The sequence below is a fragment of the Chaetura pelagica genome, unplaced genomic scaffold, assembly GCF_000747805.2.
Source record: "Chaetura pelagica isolate M959 unplaced genomic scaffold, ChaPel_1.0 scaffold254, whole genome shotgun sequence".
NCBI classification, from domain to species: Eukaryota; Metazoa; Chordata; class Aves; order Apodiformes; family Apodidae; genus Chaetura; species Chaetura pelagica.
In genome coordinates, this window is record NW_009952963.1 from 1,382,695 (window position 1) to 1,406,512 (window position 23,818).

Genomic DNA, 23,818 nt, shown 5'->3' on the forward strand with positions numbered 1-23,818 from the left:
GCCCTTCAACACTGCCAGGGATGGGGCAGCCACAGCTTCTCTGGGCAACCTGGGCCAGGCTCTCACCATCCTCACAGCAAAGAATTTCCTCCTCATGTCCGGCCTCAATCTCCCCTCTTCCAGTTTTAATCCATTCCCCCTCATCCCACCCCTCCCTGCCCTTGTCCCAAATCCCTCCCCAGCTTTCCTGGAGCCCCTTCAGGCACTGGAAGGTGCTCTCAGGTTTCCCTGGAGCCTTCTCTTCTCCAAGCTGAACACCCCAACTCTCCCAGCCTGTCTCCAGAGTAGAGCTGCTCCAGCCCTCTGATCATCCTTGTGGCCTCCTCTGGACTCTCTCCATGAGCTCCATGTACTCCTTTTGTTGAGGGCTCCAGAACTGGACACAGTTCTCCACATGGGGTCTCATGAGAGCAGAGTAGAGGGGGAGAATCAACTCTTTCCACCTATCAACTCTGTTAAGTCTTCACAATGTTTCCAGATCAGTTTTGGTACTGCTTAGTAACTTTCTCCTTTGCTGCTGTCATATAGCAAGCAACCCGAAATAATGTTTGGATGCAATCAGGGACATTACTTTTCCACTTCATAGTGTTCTGTCAGCATTATGATTGTTTCAGATGTTGGGTTTGATTTACCCCCATCTGTTTTTTTCTTGTATTTTATAGTGTAGCTTTCTGCCCTGCTATGTATTAGCAGAAGCTTTTATCTTCTCTGTTCCATTTGTACTTTAGTTTTTGGTCACAGTGTTGTGTTTATACCCTCTGTGCCACACGAAGTAGCTCTCTGCTCCATCATTTGCTGCTGCTAGACTGGTTTTCTGAAATCCTTCCCTCAAGGGATTCCTTAGCCAAGCTACCTGCCAGTTATGGAAGTAGTGACAAAATCAGTCTCCCCAAATAACTAAATGTGAAGGCAGAAAGGAGTAGGAACTTTTACCTCTTCCATCCAGCATCACTCTGTGAGGTGTCTAACACTGTGGTAAGTATCTAAGCAATCCATCATTATCCCTCACTTCACAGAAGAGCTGTGAGTCTTAACACTGACTATAAAGAAGTTAATTGAATCCATTTAATAATTCCAGTGTTGTGTGTTCTGACTGAGGTACCCTCCAACTTGCAGTGTTTTGAAGAGGTCTTTTGACATGGAACATCATGAATTACCACTGTCTTGAGCCTTGTAGAGAAGATGAAGCTTTAGGAACAGTTTGAACCAACTCACAAAGGTGTTTGGGCTTGGGTTTGCATGTTTAATTGGACGTCATTCTTAAGCCTACCGAGAGGATCACTGACTAGATACCTTAATTAATCACATGAAGGACTGATTAGTTGCTTTTGGTGGAATAGGGATGAAAGATGCTCATTGCAGCAAGACAATGCAAAATACTCATTATTTTCCTTGCTTATCAACAAGCATCTACTTAAACAGAGCTATAGCTAGAGATTGTTACTTGAGCAAAATTCCTACTGACTTCAATAAAATGCACTGATGCTGTAAGGACTTGATAATCAGACCTTCTGAGTATTAACAGATGGTGACTGGCTGCCTGAAACAAAGTTGTTGGGGTTTTTTGTTTTGTTGATCACCACAGGTATCTGGAAACTGAACAGGCTTTGCCTTCTGGAAATCAAACCTGACTGTGAAACAAAAGGTGTTATGTTTTTGGTTTTTTTTCTCCTTTTTCTTGCTACAAATTCTTCAGAGAGAATACAGAAAATGTCACCTGATTTCTGAAGTCTTGGGTGTTCAGACCGATTTGGGTGTAGTAAGACTTGCCCTGGAGTGTTGTGCTTGAGGCAGCTGACAAAATGGACTGACACCAGCCTCCTGTTTGGACAGAAAGCCAGCAACAGTCAAGTTGACCTGCTTGTTTGAAGTGCAGTTCTGCAGTGCCAGCAGTAAGCAAGGCATGAAGGAAAGCAGTTTGTCTTTGCTGCTGCCATGGGCCGGATGAGCAGAGTCTCGACTGTTTTGAAAATGTTCCTGTTAACAGTTTTTCTTTTGTGTATTTGTCAGTTTATATATTAGTTGCAGTTGTACTTTGCACAAACACTAATTAGACAGCCATCAACACTCAGGGCCAAAGGCTTACTAACAATGCAACTGTGATAGCAGTGTCTTAATTGGTTGAGTATAATTGTCATTAGGCAACGATAAAGACATCTGGGGCTCTGGAGAGAGATCAGCCTCCCCCTCCTTTTCCCCAAATTTGTTCTGGCTATTGCCATCCAACACAGTTGAGCTTTTTCAGATGAGATGCTGTGTTTTGACCAGTTTCCTGATGTTTTTCTCCTTATGAAATCATCTGCCTCTTCAGCCCCACTTCATTAGAGCACTGCCCAGCCTCCAGCTCTGCTTCCTCCCCCCTGTGCTCTGCACTCCACCACCTGCTTCCCAGCCATCCTGGGACATCAGCAGCTTCTAACCCTCAGCTCCTTCTCCCTCGCTGTTCTGCTCTCACTCATGTGAAAGGGCACCAGGAAACTGTTCATCTCATTATTACTTTACTTTCAGTAAAAAGTAGTTGAAATGCTTTCGATTAGCAAGTAGATATTTTTATTACAGAACATATCTTTGTTATAGTGTGTTTGTAGATACCATATGAATTTAATTTTCTCAGCTTCTCTACACCATGTTCATTGCTCCACTTCAGCAAGTTGCATATCTGTAAAGCTTCAGCTGAATTTGCAGGCTGATTTTTACAGATGTTTACATGCCTGCCCAGAATTACAGAACTGGCTTGTCAAAGAGAAGTACAGTTAGAAAAATGTAATTCTTTTTTCCTGCTGCTACTTTCCATGTCTATATACAGAGATGTGCAGCAGAACGAAAGCAAAGTGAATTTTAAGTCCATCAAAAGGGCTGAAAGGCTTGGGAGGAGGGTGTTGAACCCTGAGAGAAGTGTGGCTGTGTCTGGTATGCAGGGAGAGGAACATTCAGCCCCAGAGCTGGATCTGGGCACTGCCTGGGTGGAAAACCTTGGAAGGCATCAGGGAAGGAGGAAACATGGGCTTGAAAGCAACAGTCTCAGTTCCTCCTTGTTGTGCTTGGGAAAGCAAGACTTTAAAAAACCTTTCCAAATCAAGTGAATGAGGTGTGGTCTCTAATGTTTGCTTTTATTGGCTTTTTTTTTTCTATAAGCTTGAATATTCAGAGTTTGTGGGGTTTGAGGTTGTTTCTGGTTTTGTATTTGGGTTTTGTGGGTTTTTTTTTGCTCAAGTGACTTACATTAGGTCATAGAATCACAGAGTCCTAGCATGGTTTGGGTTGGAAGGGACCTTAAAGATCATCTAGATCCTACCCCCTGCATGGGCAGGGACACCTCCCACCAGCCCAGGCTGCTCCAAGCCCCATCCAACCTGTCCTTCAACACTGCCAGGGATGGGGCAGCCACAGCTTCCCTGGGCAACCTGGGCCAGGCTCTCACCACCCTCACAGCAAAGAATTTCCTCCTCATGTCCAACCTCAATCTCCCCTCTTCCAGTTTTAATCCATTCCCCCTCATCCCATCCCTCCCTGCCCTTGTCCCAAGCCCCTCCCCAGCTTTTCTGGAGCCCCTTCAGGCACTGGAAGCTGCTCTAAGGTCTCCCTGGAGCCTTCTCTTCTCCAGGCTGAACACGCCAACTCTCCCAGCGTGTCTCCAGAGCAGAGCTTCTCCAGCCCTCTGTTCATCCTTGTGGCCTCCTCTGGACTTGCTCCAAGAGCTCCATGTCCTTTTTGTGTTGGGGGCTCCAGAGCTGCAGAAAATACTCCAGATGTGGTCTCACGAGAGCCAAGTAGAGGGGCAGAATCCCCTCCCCTGACCTACTGACCACGCTGTTCTTGGAGAAGCCCAGAGTATAGTTGGCTTTCTGGGCTGCAAAGAAAGGGTTTGTTCTTTGAGGATTTTTCACTTCAGCAGAAAGCCATGTGGGTTTTTCATAACCATCTCCATAGAAGAATCAGGAACTAAATGAATTTGGAAGAACTGTCCCTGTTCTAGGGCACAAGATTTAAATCTTAGGTTCTTTTCATTCAGGAGCTGGTGATCCAAACAGATTTTCATGGTGAGCTATAAAGGTTGTTGTGGTAGGAGATGAATAGAAACACTGGAGTTATCTAGAAATAGGTTCTGTACAGTGCAGCATGTTCTTCTCTTCAGCCATCTCTATTGATATGGCAGATTTGCCAATTATCTGCAGTAAAGCAGTCTTTTTATTTTTTTTATAGCAAGGCAATGCTTTTAATAGTTTAAAAGCCTTTTGTTGTGGTTACAAATTGAAAGTGTGTTGCTCTTTACAACAGCATTTAAAGCAGGGAGTTGAACCATTACGAGTTTCAGTTCTGTATTGGCTTCATCTGTGTTTGAAATTCTTCCAGTTCAGTTCTGGTACAGTCCCAGTGTATGCTGGAAGTGGGCATGTGGTGGTGATGGCCAACAGAGTGTGTTGTCAGCTGAGGAGATGGTTTATATCTCCCGTATCTCCATGCTGGTTCCCTGCCCAACCCTGGACCTCCACTCAGATTTCCAGCATGGTCTTGTGCAGCATCTCTCCAAATCCTAAAGGACTTACGTTTCCAGCATGGTCTTGTAACAGGACTTGGAGAGATGACCATGCTGGAAACCTAAGTCCCCCATGGGACTGAGATGCTGTTGTGCTGCTTTGTGAAGGATCTGAGTGGGGTTCCTGAGGGAGAAATGGAGGTAGGAAGAGTAGGGGAGGAATGGGGGCAGTGATGCCTTTCTGCCCTCCTCCCTCTTCTTCCTGATGTTGTCCTATCTTGCAGTGCACTGGTGGGATTTCTGGACAGACACAAATGCAGTAGGGTTTGGTGGATGCTTACAGGGTTTTCCCAGCACATAATGTTGTCAGGGTTGGAAGGGACCTCTAGAAATCATCTAGTCCAGCCCCCTGCTAGAGCAGGGTCATCTGCAGTAGATCCTACAGGAACAAGTCCAGATGGGTTTTGAATGTCTGCAGAGCAGGAGATCCTACACCTTCTCTGGGCAGCCTGTCCCAGGGCACTGTTATCCTCACAGGAAAGTTGTTTTTCCTTATGTTTAACTTGAACCTCATGTGCTCCATCTTGTGCCCATTGCCCCTTGTCCTGTCACTGGATACCTCTGAGAAGAGTCTGGCCTGATCCTCCTGACACCCCCTGTAGATATTGATCAGCACTGATGAGGTCCACCCTCAGCCTCCTTTTCTCTAGGGTACATGTAGGGAGCTCTTGTGTTCAAAAGGTCCTTGCTAGTGTTGGGAGAGCAGCACAGCTTCATGGTATAGAAGAGAAAGCTCTTCAGCCTGTACCTGTCCATCCCTGAAGTGGAAGGGGGTGATGGTGAGGAGGCTGCAGGGTGGTCTGCTGCAGAGCCTGCCAAGCAGAGACAGTTGTGCATTTAACAGACAAACACACTGGAATTTCAAAGAATCATAGAACGGGTTGGGTTGGAGGGACCTTAAAGATCATCCAAATCCAGCCCCCCTGCATGAGCAGAGACAGCTCCCACCAGACCAGGTTGCTCCAAGCCCCATCTAACCTGGCCTTGAACAATTCCAGGGATGGGGCAAGAAATGAAAGCAAGAGTCACAGAGGGATTTGGGCCTCGTTTGCAGAAGGAAAAGGAAGAAGTTCTGCCCTACCCTATTCTCTCATTTTTTTCTGACTTAACATGTCAAGCACTGAAGGAGAAGCCAGGTGACAAGGGCACAGTTCTCTTCTCTCCTTGACTCAGTGTGGAGAATTAATGTGCATCCCTTTTTGCTTGAAAGATTTTACCACCCCCTCAGGCACTTTAATTAGTTGTGTAAAGTAGAGCATTTGCACTCAGAGATGTTGGTAATAATCTGCTCCAGAGAACCTGTAGCCCAGTTGTGTGACACTCCCCAAAGACCTGGGTAACCTGAGTCAAAGTCCAACATCTTTTAAACCTTTATTAAGCACCTTCCTTCACTTCCTTTGTAAACAGTTATTTTCCTGTTTTCCTCATATACATGGGACAGCCAGATTTCTAACCAGACCTTGGAGGCTTATCAGAATCATTCTTTTGAAATATTTCCTCCCCTCCCCCAAAGTCAGGATCTAACAACAAATCTAGCAGAGCAGGAAGCACCCTTCATTTTCCAACAGAATCCAAGTTCTGGGTATGGCAAAGGCAGACATCTGAGACTGTCTGACAGTGTCACAATTCTGTCAAAATTTAACTTAAATACTATTGAACTTTTTCAAATGACTTTTGGACTGTGTTCTTTGACCAGTCATAGAGGGACCTTGTCCTCTGCTTTGCCTGTAGTGATTTTTTTTCTTCAGTAGTGTGTTGTGTGGCAGATCATTCAGATACATCCAGTGTTATCCCAGGAGCTGAGGTCTGCTTTTTCTTTTTTTGTTGGCAAAAACTATGGATTTATGTTAAACTGTAGTTCTGATGTATCAGTGAGAGCTTCCTGCAAAGAAAGCAGCACTGCTTTTAATTCTAAAGAAAACACCAAATTGTATTAATTAGTATTGGACACGTAGGCAAATCTGATCCATTAATGAGGCACTAAGAAGTTTCTTTCTAGAAAGAGCAGTTGGTTGGATGAGTGGGTGAGTGCATAAGAGTGCTTGTGTGTTTGTACATAAATCCTCTGATGAAACAGCCCTTTCTTGGCACAATCACAAATTTTTCAAGACCAAAAAGAAGCAGTTTGAAGTTTTGCCATCTTGTAATTTATCCTCATTGCTGATAAACTTTTTTCCTTGAGCCCTGGTCTCCTTGCATTCTAATTGTAAAACTAAAATCATAGAAGCACAGAATGGTTTGGATTGGAGGGGACCTTAAGGATCATCCAGTCCTCACCCACCTCCCACCAGCCCAGGTTGCTCCAAGCCCCATCCAACCTGCCCTTCAACACTGCCAGGGATGGGGCAGCCACAGCTTCCCTGGGCAACCTGGGCCAGGCTCTCACCACCCTCACAGCAAAGAATTTCCTCCTCATGTCCAACCTCAATCTCCCTCTTCTAGTTTTAATCCATTCCCCCTCATCCCACCCCTCCCTGCCCTTGTCCCAAATCCCTCCCCAGCTTTCCTGGAGCCCCTTCAGGCACTGGAAGGTGCTCTAAGGTTTCCCTGGAGCCTTGTCTTCTCCAAGCTGAACACGCCAACTCTCCCAGCCTGTCTGGCCTTCATCTGGACTTGCTCCAAGATCTCCGTGTCCTTCTTGGAGGTGGGGCTCCAGAACTGGACACAGTTCTCCAGGTTGGGTCTCCCCAGAGCAGAGTAGAGGGGACAATCCCCTCCCTAGTCACACTGCTGGGGATGCAGCCCAGGACACAGGTGGTTTCTGGGCTCCTGTTGAGCTTCTCCTCACCCAACACCCCCAAGTCCTTCTCCTTAGGGCTGCTCTCCATCCATTCTCCACCCAACCTGTGTTTGTGTGTGGGATTGTCCCAACCCAGGACCTTGCACTTGGACCTTGCACACAACTATATTCATAGTTGGTAACTGGTAGTTCAGTTGTGTTGTTCTTGTAACTAGTTTTCCTGCCTGTCTTAGCAGACATGATGCTACTTCAGTAAATGGGAAGGAAATGAGCAAAGCTTGTACCCAGAGTGTGTCAACAGGAGGAGAATCCGTTTAGGAGCTGTAAGCAGTGTTGGGTTTTTAAGATCATTTTTGTTTCATCCTTTCTTTTCCTTGTCAGATGTTTGGGGTAAACAGTAGTCTTCTTTTTCAGATACACATCAGGAGAAGTGAGGCTGTGGGACACTCGCACCTGGGACTACACAGCCCCCATCCTGGAACCAGTGCACGGTCCTGGTGATGCTGGACCTCAGCCACATGTCTCCTTTGTGAGGATAAACAGCTCTCTGGCTGTAGCAGCTTATGAGGATGGTAAGTAACCGCAACTCTCCTCCCTATTTAAAAAGAGAGGAAAAAAAAAAAACCCAACAAACCAACCAAGGGCTTTACAAAAACGAAGCAGCTGTGCTCAGCTTTTTGTGTCTGTAATCCTGTGCAAACACACACACACACACTCTTGCTTTTATGTGAGCAAGTTGGCCAATAACCCTAAATGCATTAGGAGGCACTGGAACATGGCACCCATTAAACCTGATGTTTAATTCCTACTGGAACTACTGCACAATGCCTGAGTGCCAGGCTTGAGTCCAGCCAAACTATCTTAAGCAAATAACTTGTTTTGCTATAAAAATATTAAATATTCTTCTAGCAGCCTTCTCCTCTGCCCAAAACTCCCTCGGCTTTTTCAGATACACATCAGGAGAAGTGAGGCTGTGGGACACTCGCACCTGGGACTACACAGCCCCCATCCTGGAACCAGTGCACGGTCCTGGTGATGCTGGACCTCAGCCACATGTCTCCTTTGTGAGGATAAACAGCTCTCTGGCTGTAGCAGCTTATGAGGATGGTAAGTAACCGCAACTCTCCTCCCTATTTAAAAAGAGAGGAAAAAAAAAAAACCCAACAAACCAACCAAGGGCTTTACAAAAACGAAGCAGCTGTGCTCAGCTTTTTGTGTCTGTAATCCTGTGCAAACACACACACACACACTCTTGCTTTTATGTGAGCAAGTTGGCCAATAACCCTAAATGCATTAGGAGGCACTGGAACATGGCACCCATTAAACCTGATGTTTAATTCCTACTGGAACTACTGCACAATGCCTGAGTGCCAGGCTTGAGTCCAGCCAAACTATCTTAAGCAAATAACTTGTTTTGCTGTAAAAATATTAAATATTCTTCTAGCAGCCTTCTCCTCTGCCCAAAACTCCCTCGGGGTGCTGTGAGGCTTTGTTATGGGAATACTGGTAAGCTTGCATGTCTGATTAATCTGTGTCCTCTCCTGATCTTGGCATTGGGTCTGGATGCACATTTTAACTGAAGTATTGGTTTGCAGTGGTGGGTTATTATATGCTTTGATATAGAGATGTAAAACCTGTGACCTAATATTTAATGAAAACCTTGTAAAATCGTGGTTATATGCATTGTTTTAAATATACTTAGATGTTTATATCATGGGCAACAAGAGCCAGAGACCAGCCCTACGTCTGCGGGACGTGGGAACAGCAGTTTAAAAAGTCAGGTTTGGAAGTTGCAAGCCAATTGGGATCTGAGGCTGAGTTGCTAAGGCAGAACTCCACTCCTGTCATCTTTCTTTAATATGGATGATTTGACACTTAAAAACCTCTCCTCGGGTATGAATAAAGAGTATTTTTAAAGCATGGGAGGTTTGTACATAGATTATCTTTGATCCTGGCATTTGTGCATGTGAAAACAAACTCAAGGATGGATAATCCAACCACAATCTCTAATCCATATATTTTATTTTAGAAGCAAATTAAGTGTTTTATATGTGTAAACAACTGTTTTGAGATGAGCAACATCTTTAGCTGTTTTTCTGGCATGGATCATGCTAGAAATGGTTTTCTGTGGCTAAAAATTGCTGATAAGCAACATTTTCTGAATACAGCAAGTGTGGTATTACAGAATGCTCATTAACACTATTTACTGGAGTCACAGGAAATTATAACACAGTAATAGTTCTAAGTGTTGGCTTTTTGTCCAGCATGCCAAACAATGGCTAGCAGAGGGTCTTTTGTTTGTTTTCTAGTCTCCCACAGACTAATCTAATAATTTGTCTAGGGGTTTTTTTTTCTGTCATATCCCTTGTTGTCAGGCCTGTGTGTGCTGGGACTGAGCAAGTTTGCATGAAGCTCAGCAGCTTTTATTCTTTTGGGGAGAAATTTTAATGGGCTCTGTGAGATGGCAGTTAACTCTGCTTTGAGAAGCCTGGTCGGAATAGATGAGTTTCTGTGTGAAAAGGGCATTAAAAAGACTGATTTTATAAACGTTGACTAACTGGAATCTGAAAGCCTGTATTTACAGTTTGTTGGAGAGAATTATTTTAAACTTGAGGAGGGAGACTTTGTGTTTGGTTGTTCTTTGTTGTACTTTTCCAGCTCCCTTTTCTCTTTGTTTGTAAGTTTGAGTAACACAGAGAAACCATCTGCTTGTGTTGGAGGTGGTGCTGTCAGGCAAAGAGTCTAGACTTCCCTGTCGAATCCCTGGCTAGCAGACTTGTTGGGATAACATCAGTTTCTCCCAGTTCAACAGAGCTCATGCAGCGATGTCCTTGGCATCTGATCACATGGAAGAGCTAACAGGCAGATCCTGCCTGCCTGCCTTGCAGCTCTGGTGGCTGCTTTGGTACTAGCAAACCCTTCCCAAGGCAAATGAAATATAGCAAGGAGAAAGATTGGTCTGACTGGGGATGCCTGCACCCAGGGTGAATTGTGACTCCGTGATGGCACTGAAGAAGAATGGCACTGTGGCTGGTGGTGAGTGCTCCCGATGGTGGCAGCCTGGGAGGTGCAAGCTGCAAGGAGAGGTAAATGAGAGAAAAAATGTGTGGGGAGAAAATGAAGTTCCCTCTGCCCGTGCCAGTGCTCAGCAGGGGCACTGTATGTACACCTGGGGCAACGGGACTTGGCAACTCGAGCCACAGTTGTGATTTTTGAATTCCAACCCACTGGCCTCATATTTCTTCTGCCTTGTTTCCTATTGTCAGCACTGGCAGCCCTCCAGTTTGATTTTACCACTAATTGTGTTGCACGTTACCGAACTGAAATGAATCAAATCAAAATGCTTTTCCTGGAGCATTAGATAAAGCAGGCGAGGGTTCTGGGTAATGAGCAGATGCTGCTAATGCAGGGACAGTAGTGGCCTTGCCAGGACTCCATCTGCTCCATGCTTGCCTGACTTTGGCTGAGAGCCACAGCTTTTGGGAAACAGCAGTCTACTTTAGCCATCACTCTCCCCCCCCATCCTTTGGAGTCTCCTAGTGTGACTTGAAAACAACGTGTGGCAACAAGAGAACATACTTGGTTGTGTTGGGGGGTTTTTTACATGCCATGTTTGATACTGGGGTAGGGATGGAGGGAAGTGCTGCCACCCGTGGTCATCCTTTGAGACCCCTTGGAAAGGAGTTGGTGGGACTTTACAGGTTGTGGAGTAGCAACTTGGAGCAGAGGAAGGTGGTTTCTGCAGGGGTCAAAAGTGCTCTCACTTGGTGGCAGGCTCCAGGAAGGGAATTTTGGCAGCAGTACTTTCAGGGTCTGGAAATCTGCTGTCTTGTCTGTTCTTATGCCCTTAAAGCTGCTTGTGGGTATTATCCCTTCTGTACCCCCTTTGCAAAGACAGGTATGCAGCAACGTGTTTGGTGCCTTCCCCTGAGGCACAGGGACATGCTGTAAGGTGACAGGAACAGGAAAACAGGCTGAGCTAAAAGAAGTTTGTGGAGAAATCTGCATGTAGCAGGTGGAAGTAGGTTTGTTCCCATCAGGTGTGTACAGGTGGCTGTGGCTGCAGAGCTGGGCTTGGGTAAATGGTGAGTGATTTCACATGGTGCTCAGAGATCTGTCTCTTGAGTCCCCAAGCTGGGAACAAAATACAGGCTTTCTCCTCTGTGCCTTTTCTGAGGGACTGTACAAGGGTGGTGTCATCTGGGAATGTCTGAGAAGAGTGGGGGAGACAAAACCTGGTACCATTTGGTGGAAGCTGTTGTGGTAATGGGAAGGCACCAGTCTTAGGGCTGAGGTCTAGTCTGGTTCTGGTCAGTAAGGTAAGTGGAAGCTCCTGAAAGCTAAGAAACAGCCTTACAGTGAAAAAAAAAAGATGTAAAATTTTAGTTAATAAACACTAAGCATCTAGTAGGTCAAGCTAGGTGTGTGTTGGTGACCCCTCCAACTAGAAATGCATTTGGGAGAAGCTTGAAATACAAAATTAGAAGCTTTGAGACTTCAGGCTGCTTCTTATTCCCACCTGCTTATTCCATCTACTGTTTGTACTTCATACAAGTATGATCTTGTCTGAAAAGGGTAAGGAAATAAGTAAATATTCCCAGCTTGGAGAAGAAATATACATGTAAGAAGTGTTTTCAAAAGGTGAGAAAGTATTTTATTTTCTTTAAATCAAGCTAGAAATGGCAAGATTGTGACCCACAAACAGGAGAAAAGTCATAGAGATGATGTATACAACCAGTATAATAGTTATAAATAGGATTTACCATTATTTTTGCCTCTGTGTTTATGCTGCCTTTCCCTGTTACAGGATTAGAGTATTTTATAGTAAGAGAGATACTTCTTTTTTTCCCATGGTAAAAGTGTTGCTTTTTTTACCAGAGAGAAACCTGTATGAAAAGATGTAAAACAAAAAACCCCTCTTCTTGTGCAGGATGGTACCTGTGCTGCCAGCTGCAGAGAGAGGCTGTGTTAACAGAGACCAGCTTCCAGCCACCCACCTTTGGTACAGCAAGAGATGTGTCAGACTGGCTGAGGATAACTAAAATTGGAGCACACTGTGTCAGGCACCACAGACTCATAGTTAAATTTATCCAAATACCTCATAATCTAGAGAGAATTGCAATAAATTGCAATTTTGTCGTGTTTCCACAATGTATTTGGGTATAGAAGTTACAAACCTGAATTCTTTGTACAATCTGGGCCAGAGTGATAAAACAAGAAGCCTGGTAGAGTGATTGTCATGTCAAGCACTAGCTATTATACCATCTTCATCAGCTTCTTGCACTTCACTCATTTCCTTGAGCCAGGATGGAATATAAGGAAGCTGGGAAGTCTGAAACCATTTGAGGACTTATTGTTAGAGTTCAATTGGAATAATCACAGTCGTGGTGCAGATTTCAGCACGCTGTGGAAATACTGCTTGTCATTTTGATTTAATGACTTTCTAACACTTTTAAGATTACAGTATTAATTAAAAAAGAAAAAAAAAAGATACTCTATGCTTGCAACCTCAGCTTCACCTTAGCAAAGGTGCTGCTTTGGAAATGAAACACTGGTCACTGCTGGAGGCAGGAAGATAGACTGGGAAGTAGTGATCTCATCTGCACCTGGTAAATCTTAGGCCTCATTTTTTTTTATGTTGCCATACTGATAACTTGAACTTATGGTGGCTTTTATTTTTTGCTCTTACACAAACATGATGGACTGTTGCAGGGGCTTGCACACTAATAAATACATTTTGCTTTTTCTGCAGTGGGATACAGAATATTCTGCCTAGCCCTTTTACACCTAGTAGGAGCTTTTGTATTGATAAATACAGTGTTTTCTCTATTACAGTATTGATAAATAAATGTGCTTTCTTTTTCTCTATGAAACTTGATCATGTTTTCCTGTTCTGACCAGTGAATTTCCACAAAAGGTCCTTGCATGGGGTGGTTGAAGCTTCTGACTGGTAGCAAGCAACAGGTGCTGGAAGGTGTAGATACAGAATTGTGCACTCTTTTGGAGCAGGACAGAAGCAAGAGGGACTAAGTGTCCTTTTACAAGCAACTAGTTGTTCATCCTCATGAAAGAAAATGGTGTTTCTCTTGCTCTTTGCATTCCTTGGCAGCTCTCCCTTTTACACCTGAGATTGTGTTCCTTCATTAATCAGGTGTTCACTGGTGACCTTACAAGTCACTTGGCTTTTTTTTTTAATATTGTCAGGGATGTTTTCACACCATCTTATGCATCACTTGCTGTGCACCCTGTATTTGCCTGATACATTTTTTTTTTAGGCATTTTGAATAGCTTTTGCTATTGAACATTTTGTAAAAAAAATAAAACACCAGTCTCAACCTGATTGTTCTATTGCATGAGCCATTTGTGCTCTCTTCTCTGTGTGCTGTTTGAGATGCACTAATAATAACAGTGGCTTTGTTGCCCAAATTTAGAGAGAACTCTGGGCTTCCCAGTTAGTTCACGTGGTCAGAAGAGGGTTCTTTGACTTGAATCTTTTTTGTTATTTTGCAGAACTTTCATAGTTTAATCCACTCTGTTAAAACCAACAAAATGCTCATTACAAAGGTGTGCAAACGAAAGACTTCACTGAAAACAAATCAGCTTCCTTCTTCCCCTTTGCAAAAGTGGTTTTTAATTGGGATAAATGTCCTGGGTAAAAAGAAAATATTCCTGGGGGAGCTTGGCAGCAATATCCATCATCTGATTAAAAAGTCCAGTTCTAACATAGGTGTTCTGATATCTCTACAATCTTCTGTCAGTGATGTTTGTTTGCTTGATGAAATCAGCTGTCCTGGGGATGAGACTTCACCCATTCCCTTTGTTTGAGGACTCTGTGAAGGCACAAAGTGCTCAGCCCTCGTGGGGGGCAGAGGAGGGAATTGGAGCCTGTGCTGCCCATTTGTATTTGTTAACTTGTGTTAAGCCTAAGTGTGTGTGATGGGAGCTAGCATTCTGTTTTTCAAAACCAGTTCAGCAGTTATTTACCTTTCAAGCAATTAACATAATTACCATTATGCTAAGAAGTAATTTTGGGAAGTTCTGCTCTGAGCCCTTACGACTCCATCGGGACAGTTTTAGTCGGGACTTATCTTTTTGATGGAAGCCTAATTGCAGTTTTGGCTTTGTGTAAACAAACAGAGGCAGCTAATTGTTTAGGCAAATAGCAGATTAATTTAAATATGCATCCCTAATAAAACAAAAATGGTCCCCATTATGGTACTCATTCCCATGGCGAGGAATATAAATATTCAGTGGGAGTGCCATTAGACTGGGATCTTAAGGATTATCTGCATTATTTCACATTGGTAGCACTTTCCAGATACCAAATAATCTTTACAAAAGCAAACATAAATCAATTTAAACTCATTTAGATACCATTTCACTATGTGCAGTTTCATTACCACACTCTTGCTTCACCTCCTCTGGGAGATGGGAGGAGTGTTTGCAGACTGGCATTGGTGCCCATCCACAGCTGCCTGTCAGAGCTTTTATGTCTCCTTTTGAAGGAACAGCCATCATCAATCATTTCATCATTAATGGCCATGCTCAAGTGGAAGGAAGGCTTCTCCAGCCCTGTCAGTCTTGCCTGAAGATTGCTGCTCTGTTAATTCAGTGCAGAGGTGGCCCAGAAGTCTCCAATTCTGTCTGGCCCTTCTGTCATGCACTCCTGATTGCTTCAGGTTGATTTTATTCAGATTATTGCTTTAATGTGCTGTGCTTTTAAACAGAGTATTGGTGATCTTTGTTGGGGAAAAAATGGAAATATATCATCTTTTGACTCATACTCCTGGGTTCTTCGGGGTTTGTTGTCTTTAGCTTTCAAAAAGCATTCAACTCTCTTGCATTTTCTCTTTTTCCAGGGCATCAGGATTAGGAGCTTTGCTGCTTGTTGTAAACTGTTAAGAATAGTGTTAAAATCCCTGGTTTGACTGGGGTCTGTGCAGAGCTTCAGATTCATGACTGCAAAACTTTCCTGTGTGCAGAGAGTGACTTAAATTTGGGTTCTTCCTCACTGTTTTTGGTTTCAACTGAGGGAGGGTATATACGAGAATTAAAGTTTAGGTGTGTGTTTAAGTCTGAACTTCTCTACATGTGGAAAAGTGAGACAATTCAAGCCGTCTTCTTCAAGGTAGATAACAATGTTACTTAAAGTAATTAGAAATTACGTAGACAACAATAAGCATCTAATGCCAGAGCACATGATTTTGGGGTGTTTCTTCTGAAGCTGTTATCGTAGAATTGTAACTGGACTGGGTTTGAAAGGACCTTAAAGATCATCTAGTGGGTTCTTCCTCACTGTTTCTGGTTTCAACTGAGGGAGAGTATATAAGAGAATTAAAGTTTAGGTGTGTTTTTAAGTCTGAACTTCTCTAGATGTGGAAAAGTGAGACAATTCAAGCCGTGTTCTTCAAGGTAGATAACAATGTTACTTACAGTAATTAGAAATTACATAGACACCACCCTCACAGGGAAGAGTTCCTTCTTAATATCCAACCCAAATCTCCCCTCTTCCAGTTTAGAGCCATTCCCCCTTATCCTATTGCTACATGCAATAAAAAGTCCCCCAAAAATGTCATACTTTGGCAACAAAGCATCTCCGATGTAGCCATTAATCTAAACCCACACTGACATTTTATTTTTCCTTTTTTACTTTAATCCCTCTGAAGTGTAATAGACATTCAGAAAGATGATTTCTACTTCTTTTTTTCCTTCCCCCAGAAGCAGCATTCACAGCTCAATGTTGTCAACCTGAGCTGAGCAGTGTCCTGCCCTACAGTCTCTTTTCTGTATATTCACCTTTTCCCTTAGGATGATTATGAGCGTACGACTTGAAATGATCTTCTAAAGTCTGTTCAATTCTCAGGTAAAGCATGATGTTTATTTTTTGTGTGTATCCAGGATCCATCAGTGTGTGGAGCCTGATGTTTGGGAGGGAGCCAATCCATCATTACCAGCACAACCAGAGGATCCAGGCCTTGGCTCTTGCTTCCGAGGGCGCGATGGTAGCAACGGCGTCTGGCTTCGAGGTCAAGGTGGAAAGCCCTGATGACAGAGGATTCTGGCAAACTACAGGAACATTTGAAATCCAGAAATTGGTGAGTCTCCAGGCTGCTCAGCTTCATTCCAGCAGCTCCTGATCCACTAATTATTAGTGGTGTGGTTAAGAGGGATCTTATAAAATCTTACAAGAGTGTTGCCTGGACTAAACAACAGCTTTATCAGCTAGAGGCTGTGGTTTTGAAGCAGGAGAATGGACAAGTCTTTCATCCCTGAGGAGCAAGGGTGAAATGCTGCCTTAAGCTACAAGTGAAAATGAGTAGAAGTCCATATGGTGCAGGAGGTTGGCTGTTTGTAATTAGGTTTTTGTCAACATCAAACTAAGTTGGCTCATTTTGTAAATCAGTTTCCTCACGTAGAATTGGAGCTAAAACTCAAGGTCTCATTCCAGATCTGCATGGTCTGATTAATTCTGAGGCAGGATATTGCAGAAGAGCTAATAGTATCACTTGTGAAGCTGTAACTAGTTGTGCAGCTCCTTTAGGTTGCACCTTCTGTCACTGAAGTTCTGAGACTATTTCAGTTGAAAAGGAAAAGCTGTCCCGTTCTCTGAAGTTTTATTATGTCTCAGAATATCAACTTTTTTTTGCAAGGGGAAGGAAGTGCTTAGGAAGAAATGGAGTCTTGCAGCTTCTCTCCTGTTGCAGGAAGCTCATGGGTATGAAGGTCAGTTGGCCACATGTGACAGACCCTCAGGACACCCCACTCTAAGGCTGGCTTAGCAAATTAGCTGAGTTCTTGAGGAGTTTAAATGCTTCTTGTGGTGAGATTTTTCAGATGTATTTTTTTTAAAAAAACTATTTGCTAAAATGGGAAGAGCAATCTCATTCTGGCCTGGTGACAGAAGACAGAGGAGCTGCTACTTGGGCTCTTCTATAGTCTTTTCTGTTGATTTAGGGTGTATAGATGTGATTTCAGGGTAAGCATCAACTATTCCATGTTAGTTGTGTGAATGTGGTGCCTCTTCTTGAGCACTATATTCAAATTCTAACCATGATATTTGCTTTGGATGCTTTAACCTGATGGTTTTCTGTCTTTCATCTGAACAAGTCTGCAAAGTCTTGCTTCTTTCTTTGATGTGACATTTTGGTGTGTTGTGTTGTAGTGTGTTCTGATTAGAATGAGCCCATTAAAAATCTAAAGACACTGAGCTAAATTTCACTGTGGGAGCTAAACTAGCAGAAATAAAATTGATACTTGGTCTTTGTCTGAAATTAATTCCTAATTGGGGTGATTCAAGACAGCTGATAACCACACATCAGTAGTTTTTTCGGGTTTAGCTTGTGGCACTAGGAGTGTAAAAGAATTTTGGGCTGTAACAAAAATTAAAAGTCTGCTCTTTTTAGGTCAACTTCCTTAATCTGGTTCCAGATGTTATGGGGAGCCCAGTGACAGTAGCAGCTGCAGAAGACATTGTCTATCTCCTGAAAGCAGAAGATCCTGGCAAAGTCCTCCATTCTGTCTATGGTCAGCCTGTCACATGTCTTGATGTGTCTGCTCACGAAGCAGCCTTTGGAGTCAAAACCTTTGGCTGGTTATTGAATGAGCCCAACCAGGTATTTCAATATTTTTAATAAGATTTTTATACCTTTATAATCACCAGAGGAAAAATGAGTTCATACTACTGACTATTCCCTTTCCTGCTATTCAGCTTTTGACAGCACAGGGAAGACATTTTAATGCAGCCTCTGGTGCTTCTTACTCGTGTTCTTCCAGTGGGCTGGAGTGAGGGATTGGTGCTCAGCTGCCTGGGATCACTGCAAATACTTTGCAGTCTCCACGAGTCCCAGCTGATTCACCTGTGTCCTGCATCTATTGCCCTCTAGGGGGAACTCCTCTCCAAAAAACCCCCCCAAAACTGAAACCTCCAATAAACAACTCTGCCCCAAAAGGCAAAACATGCCTTAAGCTTCCTGATGTGTCAAGCCCTGGACATGCAGATGTGCAGCCTGAGGAGGATGCTTCTTTTTTCATCAGCCTTAGGGTTTGAACTGAGTTACTTCTGATTTGGTGAGGATGGTGTGAGTGTTGTATTAAGGTTAAATGTAAATTTAAGTTAAATGCTAGTCATAGGTTTGAAGGTCTCTGTGACACAGTCTGCTGCTTTTATCAGCAGTGGCAGGGTGGATCAGAACCAGACTGGTTTTGTTATTCTGCTGAAGTCTCATGACTGAGGTGTGCTTCTGATGCAGCTCTTCTCTAGCTTCTCTGATTGCAGGAGGGGCAATTCTGGGCTTACAGACCCAAATAGATAGCATAAATAATTGTATCTTGGATGGTCTCAGAATCTTCATGGAGACCTCAGGAAGGTGGTGGCAGCAGCCTGGACACAGCCCCGCTCCAGGGCTGTGGAAAGACCCATACCTAGATGCCTTGAGAAGAGCTTCTCTCCCTTTCCTTCATCTTGCCTAACTTTCCCATTGTGTAAGTCCATTTTTTGTGATTATACTTGAGGCATTTGATGGGCTGTCAGCAGAGAGGGAAGGAGAGTGCTTCAGGCAGGTGGAGAAAGAAGCAGGACGTGAGCAGCCAGATGAAAGGAGCTGTGGTCTGCAGTGTACAAATGCAGTGTTTTCTTTGGCAAGCAGCTAGAGCAGGAGAGCTGCATTTAGGACTGCCTCTGTGTTAGGAATAAGTGTGTCCAGCTGCATCTAATTTACCCTTAAAATTCACGTTCACTGGGGGAACACTGAGGCCACCATAAATACCTCTAGGGTTGAGAGATGCTGCGAGGCCACGCTGCCTTTATTAATTCCTTTGCTGTCCTAATCCAATTCTTTTCCCTGCAGAGGTGGGAGGTTAGGAGGTAAAATTGCCTCATCCAGGGCATCACATCAGTGATCACCTTTGTGCCTCGTAAAGGAGCAGAGAAATAGACTTAGGCCCCTGAGTGTCACTCGGTAAAGCTGGACATAATTCCTGATTTAGCTCTGAAGTATTTGGCATTTGCTGGCAGATTGTATTAAGCAGCACATCCTAATCAGGGAGATGGGACTCACCTCGTCCAGACAGCTGGGAGGTGTTTGACAAGGACTCACTTGGCACTGCCCCACCAGCTGACATCACGCCGGAAATTAATTACTCAACGTCTATTATGATAACGATTCGCCTCGCGCAGACGTGAAGGGACTTTGCATTGGCTGATTACCCCTGGTCACAAGTTGACAATCTGTCTTCAGGAGAGCTTTTGGTCTTGGGAACGTCGTGATGAAGATTTCCAGCCCTGCTGGCTGTGTTGCTGTGTTTCTCCTCAGTTTGGGGCTTGCTTTGTTTTCTCCTGAGGGGTGTCTCTTTTCTTCAGTGCAAGCACTGCCTGGTAACCTGCTTTCTGGTGAACATACAGCTAGGGAAACCATCATTTTCCTTCTCTCTTTTTATTTAATTGTCTAATTTTAACCACATTTGACAGCAGAGCAGAGATCTGAGGCATTTTGTAGGAGCTTTTCTGTCAGAGAGGGAAAAAAAACGTAAAATCTGTGGCTTAGACTTGCTTCTGTTAGATGACAGACATCCGTGCAGGAGAGAGGGGAGAACATAAATGCTTCAGCTGTAAGAAGTTCAACTTTCACTTCATTAAGCATCAGACAGCCCAAATATGAGGCTGCTTCTTGAGAGTCTGTCTAGTGCTCCTGGAGCTCTTTGTTTTACGTTAAACTAAGAGAAATTTCTTCAGTAAGGATTGTGTCAGCTGTAGTCACATCATCTACAATGTACTGTTTTCCTTAAATCCCCAGTTCTTGAGATGTAGAGATCTGTGTTCCCATCCAGGCTCATACAGGGTAAATCATATAGACAGGTAATGAACCACAGGGAAAACCCTAGCCCTGGCTTTCCCTCTCAGCCTGAAGTGGTCCTCCTGGCATCCAGTGAACATTCCTTGAAGAATGGTGTCTAGGGAATAACATTACCCTGTGTCATGCAGTTTGGAGAGGCCTGATCTCAACCCTGCAGCAGCATCACCAAGTCTTGGCATTCCCATGTTTGAATTTGAGCATTGTATGGAAAATGATTTTCAAACTCCATGGACATCTACAGATTTCAGCTGGAGCTGGTTTTGGTCCTCCTCGTGGCAGGATATGAAGCTCTTCAACAGGTAGGGCTGTGACTGTCAGGATTGACATCATCTGATTTCTGATGCAATCATCTCACTGACTGTGGGATCTGACTGAAGCTTTTCTCACAGCTGGTGTATTTATAAGCTTCCCTGAATTAACTGTCTGCTGTCAAGTAAGTCTGGTCTCCTTCTGGAGCTTCAGCTGAGCTCTCTCCTGCTCCTGGATTATTTCTATGGAATTTATAGGTGCTTTATTCTCGTGTGGGGGGGTGAGAACCCCAACTTTCTCCTGTATTAAAAATTCAATTGAAATTTTTTAATGTATTCCACAGGTTTTGGTGATAGAAGATAACCAGAACTGGAGGATTTGGGGGTTTTGCTAACAAAGAAACTTCATATAGTATGCAAGAGAGTTTTATTGGAAACTCATGCAGCTGAAGAACTCTTCCTCTCTTGAGTGCATCATAAAGCTCAGTTCAGAGTTTGTCTTTTTGGTTCTTTGTGCCCAAACTGAACCTTATTTCAGGACAGGTCGATGGGGAGGAGAGAAGTGAAGGGAGGAAGGACAGTCATGATTTTTGAGCCTCCAGCTTCAAAAGGGAAGGCTAAACATGTTGGGATCAGATGTCCTGGGAGTTTGTTATGCTGTTTTGTTCATCTGTTTTGATGAGCTGGTGATTGGCTTGTGCTTGATGGAGGGTGTTCAACATCACCTGCCTCTTCTCAGCAACTGAAATACTAGTTTTGCTCCTGTGTTGAATGTTTCCACAGAGTTCTTCAACTGCTTCCTAACGTGAGTGTATCCAGTAGAATTAACCACTTGAAATGGATGTTATGAACTAGTATTAACTTTAAAAATTTTAAATAATCCTTTAAGTTGAATTTCATACTCCACAGTCTGTCTTGGATGATGTATTTAGGTCACAGCTGCTTTATATAAGCCATTACATCATTTTTGCACCTTATTTTAACTAAAATCCTTTTCTTTGTTAACTAGTAAGCTTCTGTTGGCTTTTCTAGAGCTGGAATGTCTCCAGTTCTTGTGGAGTTCCTAAGATTTCAACTTTTTTTAATCTTTATTTTTCTCATTTAAAAAATGTGTTGTTGTCTTTTTTTTTTTTCAGTTTTAACCACTGTGACCCTTGTAAATAGTCCAGTTTTCAACAAATTGATCTTTGAAATCTTGTTTTCTTACCAATAGAAGGGCAGGTCTTACCAGGGGCTGAATTTGAACATACGGGACTTGCCCAGACAATTTTCCTTCAGGGAACTGTAGAACTGTAAAGCACTGGCAGATCTTTAATGGTGAAAGGTGGTTTAAATTCCTTTTTATGAACTCCTTGATAGCAAGGAGGGACAGAACTCTTTCTGAGGATCTGAACTGTGTAACTTTTGAGAAGTCAGGCACTGCAAGGGAACAGAGACCAGCAGAGACCAGAAGTTTTCCTTGACTACATTTTGCATGTTGTATTGATTGAACCCCTCTCTTGCTGAAAAGTAACAATCATCCATCTTGTTATTTCTGCCTTTGTAAATAACCAAAAACAATTTTGCAAGTTAAGAAATAATAATAGAAGAATGCCTTTTGTGTTGGCTGATGCTCATGGTATTCTGGTGGTTGGGTTTTTTGTCCTGTTTGGACATTCATGTGAATAACTCAACATGAGCATAGCTAAGGTAAAAAATACAGCTGCTAGGATTGTGTTCCAGGTGATAATCTGTAAAACCAAGAGGATTTATTCTGTTTTTAAGAATTACCTTGCCTTGCTTTTACCTGCCCTATCCTTAGGTTAAGGAAAGTGTGTTTCTAGGTTTATGGGTGGTACGGTGGGTAAAGATCATCTCTGGGTACCTGAGCTCGTACACCAGTCCTCAGCCACAAGTCAGATGAGCCTGGTGACCTCCTCCTAGGTCCTAGCAGACATCTGTCCACATCCCAAGCCCACGAGGGCTGGCAGAGCCCTGGCTCCTGGCAGTGTCCAGGGCTGGAACAGCAAAGCTTGCAGGTGCCTTGGCAGACCCGAGCTTGCCCGCTGCCTGCCTGCACAATGCTTGGCTCTCCTTCTTGCCACCAGCTTGGAGTCTTTACTTTTTGACTCCAAACAAAAGGAAACTGAAAAGAAAAAAACCAAACCACGCTTGTCTTCGGCTTCATGTGCAACTTTGGCTGTTGCAGGAGTTTGAGGGGAGCAGGTGGGGTGTAGGGCTTTGTTTGCAGCTGGATTTGCTGCAAGCTATTGAGACTCTTTATTGTTGCAACTCTCAGCGTGGGTCTTTAAGCATTGCTCGAGGCACTTGGAGCAGCTCAGCATATGCAAAAGAGGAGCTCTCCTTTGCCAGCCTAAAGTCACCTTTCGGGTGGCATGAAAGTCAATTTTCCACATGCTCAGAGAAAGGCTTGTGTTACCAGCTTTACACAATGACTTGTATCTGGCAAGAACTTGCAAAATAGTCTCTCTGGCTGTTTGTCAAAAATTACATCATATTGGAGTAAACTGCTTTTAAATCAAACATCCATTATTCATGTATATTAACTGGTTTTTATTTATTTATTTATTTATTTTACTGGCTGTTTTGTGTATGATTTACTCTTTTTTTCTTTCTCTCCAGTTGTCTGTCTCCCTCAGCTGCCCCTTTGAAATCTTAGCTCATCTTTAAATTTGTGGAGCCAGAACACTTATCTCTGTGTACAAGTATCAATATGCTGACCTTGCATTTGTTGACAGTAAAATCTTGTTGTTGTTATTGTTGCTGCAGTGTCAGTGTGCCATATTTACAGGAGACAGTTCAATACATTTGCAGGGGGAAAGTGTGCCCCTGAGGCTTGTCAATTTGGAAAATATTTTCTTTCCACCTCCCTTTTAGGAAGAAAAGGGAAACTTGCAGCAGTCTGTGCCATATGTTGTACTTAATTTGATGACTTCTACCCCAAATGCCAATGAAATGGCCACATTGCTTTTGTAGGTACCCTTTGAATCCAATGGGTTTGACCTGAGCAAAAACCAGATCCCTTCTTTCTCATAGTGGGCTTGAAATTTCACAAGCGTTTTTTTTGTTGGCAATTTTTGTGTGTTCCACAACATTTCTTCTAGTTGGCAGAAGGAGAGGGGGGAAAACATAATCTGAAAATCAATACAAATCCTGTCCCCAGTCTTGCTGCTTGTTCCTCTGCCCCTTTGAGCAACTCAGGTTTGTTTTATTTTGCTCCTCTGTCTCTAAACTGACAGTCAGAAACCTCTGTCCCAGGCAGTTATTTCTGAGAAAGTGGTTCTTTCATGTATCTTGTGTATTATTCAGCAAAGAAAAGGATGGAGGTTTGGAGTGTGGTTTTGCAGTACGTTTTGTTCAATACTTCATCTAAATAAGAGCAAAATCTGGATAGGCAAGAGAGATTAACCCAGTTCTGAGGGAGAGCTCAGTTTTTCCTAGT

The 23,818-nt window shown here is 43.4% G+C and overlaps 1 protein-coding gene across 1 annotated transcript in view; it reads left to right on the forward strand.

The window, feature by feature from the left end:
* Positions 1-23,818, forward strand: part of FBXW8 (F-box and WD repeat domain containing 8) — a 52,927-nt gene that overhangs the window by 17,143 nt on the left and 11,966 nt on the right. The window contains exons 5-7 of the mRNA XM_009995683.1: positions 7,692-7,849; positions 16,176-16,372; positions 17,681-17,890. Coding sequence (XP_009993985.1) covers positions 7,692-7,849; positions 16,176-16,372; positions 17,681-17,890 — 565 coding nt within the window. The remainder of the gene's footprint in view (positions 1-7,691; positions 7,850-16,175; positions 16,373-17,680; positions 17,891-23,818) is intronic.